At 40.6% G+C, this 10,106-nt stretch overlaps 1 protein-coding gene across 2 annotated transcripts in view; it reads right to left on the bottom strand.

Annotated features, from left to right (window-relative positions):
• Positions 1–1,290: 1,290 nt before the first annotated feature.
• rbbp5 (retinoblastoma binding protein 5) overlaps positions 1,291–10,106 on the bottom strand; it is a 34,428-nt gene continuing 25,612 nt past the window's right edge. The window contains exons 14-15 of one of the 2 annotated variants that reach the window (XM_072278767.1): positions 9,843–10,031; positions 1,291–4,350 (exon numbers count right to left, since the gene is read on the bottom strand). In XM_072278767.1, coding sequence (XP_072134868.1) covers positions 4,322–4,350; positions 9,843–10,031 — 218 coding nt within the window. In that variant the 3' untranslated portion in view covers positions 1,291–4,321. The remainder of the gene's footprint in view (positions 4,351–9,842; positions 10,032–10,106) is intronic. The other variant, XM_072278768.1, reaches the window with a different exon arrangement.

Raw genomic sequence — 10,106 nt, 5'->3', positions numbered from 1 at the left:
CAGTGAGAAGCAGTTCTGTGGGTGAAAACATCAGGTTAATGAGTGAGTTCAGAGGAGAATGGCCAGGCTGATTCAAGCCAATATGAAGGAGACAGTAGCTCAAAGAACCTTGTGTTACAACAGTGGTGTGCAGAAAAGCATCTCTAAACGCACAACACATCAAACCTTGAAGTGGATGGGCTACAGCAGCAGATGACCATGAACATACACTCAGTGGCCACTTAATTAGGTACAAGGCATACTGAGTGTAAGTACATCCACTTGATGAAAGTTACAGTAACATGAAGCACAGGAAGCATTTGATGGGAGTGGAAGCAAATTATACATTTGTTTTTATTGCAAGATGATTGAATAATAATTACAATAGGCATCCGTTAGTCTCATGAGACCATGGATTTGCGCCTTGGAAGGTTTCCAGGGCATGGGCCTGGGCAAGGTTGTATGGAAGACTAGCAGTTACCCATGCTGCAAGTCTCCCGTCACCACGCCACCGATGTTGTCCAAGGGAAGGGCATTAGGATCCATACAGCTTGGCACCAGTGTCATTGCAAAGCAATGAGTTAAGTGCCTTGCTCAAGGACACACACGCTACCTCAGCCAAGGCTCGAACTAGCCACCTTCAAATCACTAGATGAATGCCTTAACCACTTGGCCACGCGCCAAGATAATTGAATACAAGAGCATAGAGACCCTACACTAATTATATAGGACCCTGGTGTGACCACGTAAGGAATACTGTGCAAGATCTTATTTCCCTACCTACAAGAGAGATTCAGCAGGCTGATTCCTGGGATGAGAGGTCTCTATTAAGACAAGAGATAGCAGACCAGATCTATACTCCCTTTAGATTGAAGAACAAGAGGTCAGACTCAAACAGCATGAAAACCTTCCTACCCATTAAATCTGCGTTGACCATTAGGCACAATGTTGTTTTGCAGGAATCCAATTCCAGCCAACTTCAGATTCCACCACTCACCTGTACAGTACTACACAATTTACAGCCACCTATTTACCTACCGACTCTACATCTTTGGGATGTGGAAGAAAACAAGGCATCCAGGGGGAACCCACTTAATCTCAGTTACATGGCCGAAACTCTATACAGACAGTGCCAGAGATCAAAGTCAAACCCTCTTCTCATTTGACAGTGGATGTGCAGTTTAATGATAGATACAGAGGTAAAGATCAGCCAGGATTTTAAGGAATGCAGGAAAACTTTTTTTTTATGTCATCGCAATTTCCTGCTAATACAGTTTTAACAAATGTGTTTAAAACAGACCCAACTCCACATTTAAAACCAGATTACTATTTATTATTTACAGGAATAAAAAAAAGTATGCACATTTGCTGAAACTATTCTTCTACATGTTCTGTACAGTGGTATTGGTTACCAAAATATCACATTGCCCGAGTCACTCAAGTCCTCCACGCAAAAATTATCAGCCTGCTCAATATGAATGCAGCAGAGGTCCAAGCAGGCATTATTCTATCAACACTAAAAAGGATAATTATAAAATAATCCGACCCAAATGGAAGCGGTGGTACAACAACAACTGCTTTGAATAAAACCCGTGACTGTAAGGTTTAAATGAAGAAGCCATTTCTAACTAGCACAGAGGGGCTCACTGCAGCATCGGGATATGGCACATAGAGGAAAGTGAAGCAGTCCAGCTCTGAACCGATGGTGCCAGTGGACAAATTTAGAACTGCTGCCCGTTCACTGAAGAACTAATCCAAAAGATCACAACAGAACAGAGCTTACACCTAAGACACCCACTATTCCAGATTTTGGTCCAGATAAGAGTGTAAGGATTTATTCTTTCCCTACACCACCAGCTAACTGATTAACCAAAATCCCCAATCTTTTAGGTCAATTCAGTAGGAGTGTTCAAGATCATTGTTTTGCAAAAGAAGTAAAAGTTACAAAGCATATAACTGGACTGCAGTATTGAAATAACATGCCCACTGCTATGTGGGAGGAAAATTAAACAGAGGTCGACCTTCACTAATCCGACTACCTGTAATCCGGTTCCTTCAATAATCTGGCACTGATTATGCTTAATGTGATTCTTCTGTAATTCAGCATTTTCACTAATCCGGCACTCCTCAGGTCCCAATGGTGCCGGATTAGTGAAGGTCGACCTGTAGTCTCAATCCAAGACCATTCTTCTGGCCAAACCTTCAACTATCATTAAAGTGAAGATAACCACACTTGCAAAGGTAAGGATTCTGAAAAATTAAGACAGGATATGGAGAAACAGACTGGTGTGAATGTAACATTGAATGGAGACTTGTTTTGAGCATAAACACCAGCCAGCATGTGTTCAGAAAGGATGTGCATTTAAACTCAGTTTTTTTTTATTTGTTAAATTTTATTTCATTTCTCTCTCCGGTCCACGGTATTCATGACAGATGAGGGTGCCAGAAATGGAACACCTTTCTATCACAAGTGATCACTCAGAGAAGTGGAAGATGGAAGTTATTGAAATGGCATCATAGAGCTAAGCTATTAAATGGAGGGAATCACAGAGTCACAGTTCAATTCTTGGCTGCAGTGTTGTGGACAACCGGAGAATGCAGATACTGAAAACCTGGGAAAAATCATACTTTCACGCAGGTTTTTATACCAAGGGATTCCAAAGATGCAATCTGGGGCACACTGTATTCGGCAATGTCATCTGTGCACATGATTTATATTGAACAGATAAGATCAGGCTCAGACTCAAAAATAAACAATTATTAAATAACATACTAGTGTGGCCAAAAGGAAAGACCAGAGCAGGTAACGTGGGAGGGGTAAAGAGGAATGATTCAGGGATGTGGCATGCACAGGACCTATACATTTTTTTGTGGATGGAGTGGGGCAAAGGAGGAATATTACACATATAAACACTTGCAGGCTATTCACTTGCTGTGACACGTGACTCTGAAAAGTTGCCCCAATTTTTAATTTTAGATATATATATGTCATAGGATTGTTCAACCATAAGCAAACCATCAGTTAACCATTCCTGCATTTGCAAGGCTGAACAACTGATAAAGTGTGGGGTCTAATCTAGGAGAATGAATTCGAAGAATTAACCTTTTCTTCTTGGTCATGAAATCAAAACCAAATCACAGCATTAACAGGCTAGCCTATTTTATCCAGATTCTTTGTATCTGTTTCTGGTGAGCTTTCACTGTTCACTACACCATGTTGAAAAATAGAGCACATTGTGAGAGGTAAAGAAAGGCCTCTTGATATCCAAGGTGAGGGTATCAACTTTCAGCTTTCTGGGATCCCAAAGGCGAGAGCAACACATGCCTTCTGGGAGGCTGATGTATCTCACTACCTTGGGACTACTGGACAAATACATATATTAGAAGTAGCAGAACAAGTTTAATCTTCACTACTTGTAAATCAGCTAGTCTCCTGCCACAGTACACAGAAATTTTTTAAAAAACAGGTTCCAGAGATTCCCAGTGAGGAATAGGGGGACATTTTGAAAGTGTCTGGTTAGATTCAGCCTGCCTGTGTTTTGGGTAGGACCAAATCTGGTACAAGCAGCAGAGACAGCACACATCTGCTACGTGGATGATTTAGGCTTCCAGAGAACATGGAGGCATCATGAACTCTGAAATGACAATATTCACTTCCACTACAGTTCAATGAAGTGTCAGTCACTAGTCTGAAACAGTATTATCAACCCAGCCCGAGGACAAAGAACAAAATTTATCACATTTAGCGTTTCATCACCACCTGGTCAACAGAACAAAAGATTAGAAATATAAACAGCAAGGCATCCAGAAGTTACTACAGATTAGTTATTTTTTTCTTTTTTAAAAAAAGAGAGACAGACAAACAGAGACAGAGAAAAAAATATTCATCAGACTGTATGGGTCTAAACCGTGCACCAGACTGGTCAGTGTTCAAGCAGACAATCTTCCAGAATCTAAAAGAATTACTCATAGAAAACTCTTCAAATGCACAAGGGTAAAGAAACGCCCCCCATCCCAAAAAAATGATGCACTTGCTAAACCTTGTACACATCTCTGATGTAAGTGCCCTCTGTTATGGTAGAATGTGAAATGCAACACTATTCCATGACATTTGAAGACAGACGCTTGGCATTCCCAGTGAATTGCTCAAGATGTCCAGTTGATCGACTTTCCAAGGCCCACGGTTCTTCAGGAGGATGGAAGGGAAATCCTCTCCTGATTTGTGAAGGTCACTTTGGGCTTTGGTGTGCACACTGACCAATAGTCACCCTCTTTCTGGATACTGCATCACACCTACTAAAGTACGAAGGCTGCAGGGATGAAGAAGCATCTTTTCCTATCTTCACAGCAGGTCGGAAATGACGGCTCCTCCTGAAAATCCAAAAAACACAAATGAAAAGACACAAGACCATAACACTGCTCATGTGCCATCTGGTTCTGTATTACTCAACAAGGAATGGGTCTAAAACTGGGAGAAATGCAGATGGAATGGATACTGATACAGAAAAGTGTTTTTTGCATTCACAATAACTTGTGTACTTTATCAAATTTAACATCGCACTTCAATGACTCTTCAGTTAATCGAAACTCCCTGGCAAATATAGTCCAGCTCTTTGATATTCTGAAGGCACATTCCAATAACAGATTTGAAACAGATAAGGAATTGCCATCAGAGATTCCAAATCAACTTTCATTTTCACTGAACTTACATTTAAGTTGCAAAAATACAAGACTTTGATCTCGGGATGATAATCCATAACATTGAAAACTTTGTGCCTAAACAAACAAGTAGTAGTGGTTTTTGCTTTAAGAAATGGAAATTTTAAAAAAAACATTATAATGGAGTTCCAGTCAAAAGATTTACATTTGTCACAAACTCACTGCCTATTACCAAAACCGCACACTGCTTGTACCATCTGTTCTCTAAGAGACCACAACATTGTTGCGGAAGATCCCTTAACTGGAAAATACATCATTTTAACATTCTTGCAGTCACTGGGGGGCAACAGACCGCAAAACTAACTTCATTATAAAATAATTACAGTCAAGCAAGCTTTTAATTTTCACTTCTTTAATTATCCATCTAATCAAAATAAAATCATAGTCCTTCCACTGGGAAACATATCCGTGGTCTTCAATGCTCCAAGAGGAAGCCTATGCAATATGATGATTACACAGGCTGCAGTTTAACATTAGTTAAAAGATCATTAGGCCACTCAGACCACATTGCCTGGAGTTCAGAAGGATGAGGAGTGAACTCTTTGAAACATATAATGTCTCTTAAGAGACATGACAAGGTAAGCACTGAAGAAATGCTTTCCCTGGCTGGGGCCTCTAGTACCTGGGCTCACGAGCTCAAAACAAGGAGGCAGACATTCAGAATTGAGAGGGGCAGAAATTCCTTCTCCCAGAAATTAGAAGACTTTTAAAATCCTTTACCCAGGAGGATTGTGGAGTCTCATCCTGAATATATGTATAATCCATTCATCTGCAATTTTTTTTTTTAGAAATTGCAGGATAATAGCAAAGCTGTACAGAGATTTATAAAAACTGCTATAATCTTAGCAAATGGTGGGGGCTGGGTCAAGTGTTCTACTCCAGCTTCTATTTATTGCATTATTTATTTTCATTACTTACTTTGTTAAACTTGCATCCATTTTATTCATGCACTTAGAATACTACAGCAGAGGAAGAATCTTCGGCCCATCTAGTTTGTGGCAAATTATTGTTCTGCCTAGTCCCATTGACCTGCACTTGGACCATAGCCCTCCTTATCTCTCTCCATTGCCCACGTTTCTCATAAATGTTGAAACTGAATGCACATTCACTGCGTCTGTTGGCAGCTCATTCCACACTCTCACCACCCGCTGAGTGAAGAAGTTCCTCCTCATGTCTCCCTTAAACATTTCACCTTTCACCCTTAACCCATGACCTCTAGTTCTAGCCTCACTCAATCTCAAAGGAAAAAGCCTGCTTGCATTTACCCTATCTATATCCCTCATAATTTTGTATACCTCGATCAAATCTCCTCTCATTCTCCCACACTCCATGAAATAAGTTCCTAACTTACTCAACCATTCCTTGTAACTCAGATCCTCAAGTACCAGTAAAATCCTCGCAAACTTTCTTTGCACTATTTCACTCTTATTGATATCATTCCTGTTGGTAGGTGACCAGAATCAAAAAACCAGTAACCGGAATTTTCATGCAACTTGCCTCTCAGATGCCTCTATTCTATGGAAACATTAACACAAATGACCCCTACAGATCAGACAAGTGGTCCTTGCATTGTGTCCAACACAGCACCTTTGCCTGTTAGCATGCAGGAAACAGCATTTTAAATATTATCAGTGTCTCCACTGCCTTGTATTCTATCATTCAGGTTAAGTGATTCAGCGATCTGTATGCTTTATGGATTTCAGTTCTTCCCAGTTTAAAATATCCCACACTGCCATGACTCACGTTAACATTTTAGACCACGGCTCATCAGTATTGAGTGGAAGTACCCCACAAATGTTAGAAAGAGTTTTCTTTATGCAAAGAGGAAAAATGAGTTAATGATAGGCAAGCCAATCCATTATACTACAGAAGTATAGAGTAGCACAGGAAGGAAGCTTTCTGCCCTACATTCTGCATTGGCTCTTTGGTACAGTCATTGAGCTAATGCCAGTCATGTAACCCCATATTTGTTTTTCCGGGTTTCCTTGGATTACTATATCCTACGTCTCTGCTACAAATGCGTCCCAAACAAGCAAGCTTTCTTTCATGTCACCTGTTTCCAAATATCTTAAATCTGTGCCTTCTGATTAGTTTCCAATGGATTGAACAATATTGAATGTTGAGTTGAACGGGGGTGTAGTGGATATTAATGTTTTTTTTCTTTCCTCCAATATGAGATTCCATTAGAACCTAATGTACTGTGAGCTCACCTGTGGGGCATGTATAATGTAAATGGGTGGGAGAAATAAGAGTGCATCATTAAATGAGGTAGGGTTGCAAATAATAGAGAGCATAAAGAATAACTCTTCCTTATTGTGAGTGGAACAATGCCAAAAGATTTAAGGTAACTGGTAAAAAGAATCAGAGGCAAATGCATACTGTATATTCTGCTCTTTTTAATGCATCAAGATATTGTGATTTTAAAGGCATTGCATCTGAAACAGTTGTGGAAACAATAATAGTAACTTTCAAAAGGGTATTTGATAAATATATGAAGAGAAAAAAATTCAATGTGATGGTGAGTTTGCAAAGATGCAGTATCAGAATCAGTTCGTAAAACTTGCTATGCAGCAGTACAGTACAATATTTAAAATATTCTATAATTTACAATACAAAATATGTAAACAAAAAGTGCTATAAAAATGAATAAGTACTGCCTAATATGATTCAACATGGAATAGCTGAGTTGAATAGACTGCATATGTTTTGTGAGAAGCTGGATGAACACATAAAGACAATTAAAGGAGAAGGCATGGTTTCCTTAACGAAAAACCTTTTTTTGGGATGTATCTATCCTGAACCTTCCAAACTGCTCCCAGAAATTCCAGTCATTACTTCTCTGCCGTCATCCTGCTAGCGTCCTCTTCCAATCAACTTTAGCCAGCTCCTCTCTCAGGCCACTGTAATTCCCTTTACTCCACTGTAACACTGATACATCTGACCTTAGCTTCTCCCTCTCCAATTGCAGGGTGAATTCAATCATGTTATAATCACGGTCAGTTAAGGGTTCCTTTACTTTAAGTGCTCTAATCAATTGCCATTCATTGCTCAACTCCCAATCCAGAACAGTTGATGCCTTAACTGACTCTAAAAAGCCATCATGTAGGCATTCTACAAATTCCCCCTTTTTGGGATCCAGCACCAACCTGATTTTCCCAATTTACCGGCATATTGAAATCTCCCTTGACTATCATATCACTTTTGACGTGCCTTTTCTATCTCCTGTTGCAATTTGTAGCCCACATCTTTGCAACTGTTCAGAGGCCTGTATACAACTCCAATCAGGGTCTTTTTACACTTGGAGCTTCCTAGCTTTACCCACATGGATTCCACATCTTCCAACACTGTAACACCTCTTTCTAAGGATTTAATATCCTTTTTTTTTTAAAAAAAGAGGTAGCTGAAGAGATTGTGGAGGCATTAGTAGAGGTCTTTCAAGAATCAATTGATTCTGGCATGGTTCCAGAGGACTGGAGAATTGCAAATGTCACACCACTCTTCAAGAAGGGAGAAGGGCAGAATAGAAATTATAGACCAGTTAGTCTGATCTCAGTGGTTGGGAAGATGTTGGAGTCAATTGTTAAGGATGCGGTTTTACGGTACCTAGAGGTACATGATAAAGATAGGCAGAAGTCAGCATGGTTTCCTCAAGGGGAAGCCTTGACCAACAAATCTGTTGGAATTTTTTGAAGAAATAAGCAGGGTAGACAAAGAAGAATTTGTGGATGTTGTATGCTTGGATTTTCAGATAGCCTTTGACAAGGTGCTTCACATGAGGCTGCTTAACAAGCTAAGAGCCCATGGTTTTAAAGGAAAGATACAAGCAAGAAGCATGGATTGAGCATTGGCTGACTGGTAGGAGGCAAAGAGTGAGAATAAGAGAGCCTTTTCTTGTCAGCTGTCAGTGACTACTGGTGCTCCACAGGGGTCTGTGCTGGGATCGCTTCTTTTTACATTATAGGTCAATGATTTTGATGACAGAATTGATGGCTTTGTAGCCAAATTTGTGGACAATACGAAGGCAGGAGAGGCAGGTAGTGTTGAGGAAGCAAGGAGGCTGCAAAAGGACTTAAGACAGATTAGGAGAATGAGCAAGGAAGTGGCAGATGGAAAACAGTATCGGGAAGTGTATGGTCATGCACTTTGGTAGAAGAAATAAAAGCGCAGACTATTTTCTAAATGGAGAGAAAGTTCAAAAGTCTGAGGTGCGAAGGGACTAATGCGGGATTCCCTAATGATTAATTTGCAGATTGAGTCAGTGTTGAGGAAGACAAATGCAATGTTAGCATTCATTTTGAAGACTGGAATATAAAAGCAAGGATGCAATGTTGAGGCTTTATAAAGCACTGGTGAGGCCTCACTTGGAGTATTGTGAGCAGGTTTATGGGCCCCTTATCTTAGAAAGGATGTGCTGACATTGGAGGGGGTTCAAAGGAGGTTCATGAGAATGATTCAGAAATTAAAGGATTACTCCCGAGGACCAGTTGATGGCTCTGGGCTTGTACTCACTGGAATTCAGAAGAATGAGGGGTGACCTCACTGAAACCTATCAAATGTTGAAAGGCCTCGATATTCGAGTGTATGTGGAGAGGATGTTTCCTATGGAGGGGAAGTCTAAGACCAGAGAACACAGCTTCAGAATAGAGGGGTGTCCTTTTAGAACAGAGATGAGGAAAAAATTTCTTTAGCCAGAATGTGGTGAATCTGTGGAATTTGTTGCCAAAGGCAACTGTGGTTGATTTAATACAGAGGTTGATAGAATCTTGATTAGTCAGGGCATAAAGGGTTATGGGGAAAACGCAGGGCAGTGAGGCTGAGGAGAAAATGGATCAGCCATGATGAAATGGCAGAATTGACTCGATGGACCAAATGGCTTAAATCTGCTGCTATATTTTATGGTTTTATGTGATACAATTGAATGAAGAGAAATGGGAGGAGTGTTCTATGGAGTATATACATTAGCAAACCAGTCGGACAGAGCATCCCTGGTAATGTATTGTAAATTCTATGCAAATCCATGCAATCAGATAGCTAACCCTCCCCCACAAAGAAGCAAGAGCAGGAACCAGAGGAAATGAAGAAAAGAGGGAAGGGGAAAGCACAGGTACCAGGCAAGCTGCAGGAGCTCCCACCGTGGTCCTTACCTGCGGGTGGCTCGGCCACTTCCGCCAGCTCCTTGCCCTTCACTGCTCCTTCCAAAGGTTGACCTCTGTCCCCTTTGAAGGCTTTCGACTTAATGAAATCTTTCTCTTTACCTTTCGTTCCTTTTGGTCTGCCCGCTTGTTTTTTCTTCGACTTGCCATCACCCTTCACACCCAGCAATGGGTGAACTTCTGCAAGAGACAACCAAGGTCCCAGTTACTTTAGCCTTAGAAGCAGCTGGTTCAACATCAGCAGAAAAGTTGGAA

The sequence above is a fragment of the Mobula birostris genome, chromosome 14, assembly GCF_030028105.1.
Source record: "Mobula birostris isolate sMobBir1 chromosome 14, sMobBir1.hap1, whole genome shotgun sequence".
NCBI lineage: Eukaryota > Metazoa > Chordata > Chondrichthyes > Myliobatiformes > Myliobatidae > Mobula > Mobula birostris.
Note: the sequence above shows the minus strand (reverse complement) of the source record. Positions and strands in the feature narration are given on the sequence as shown.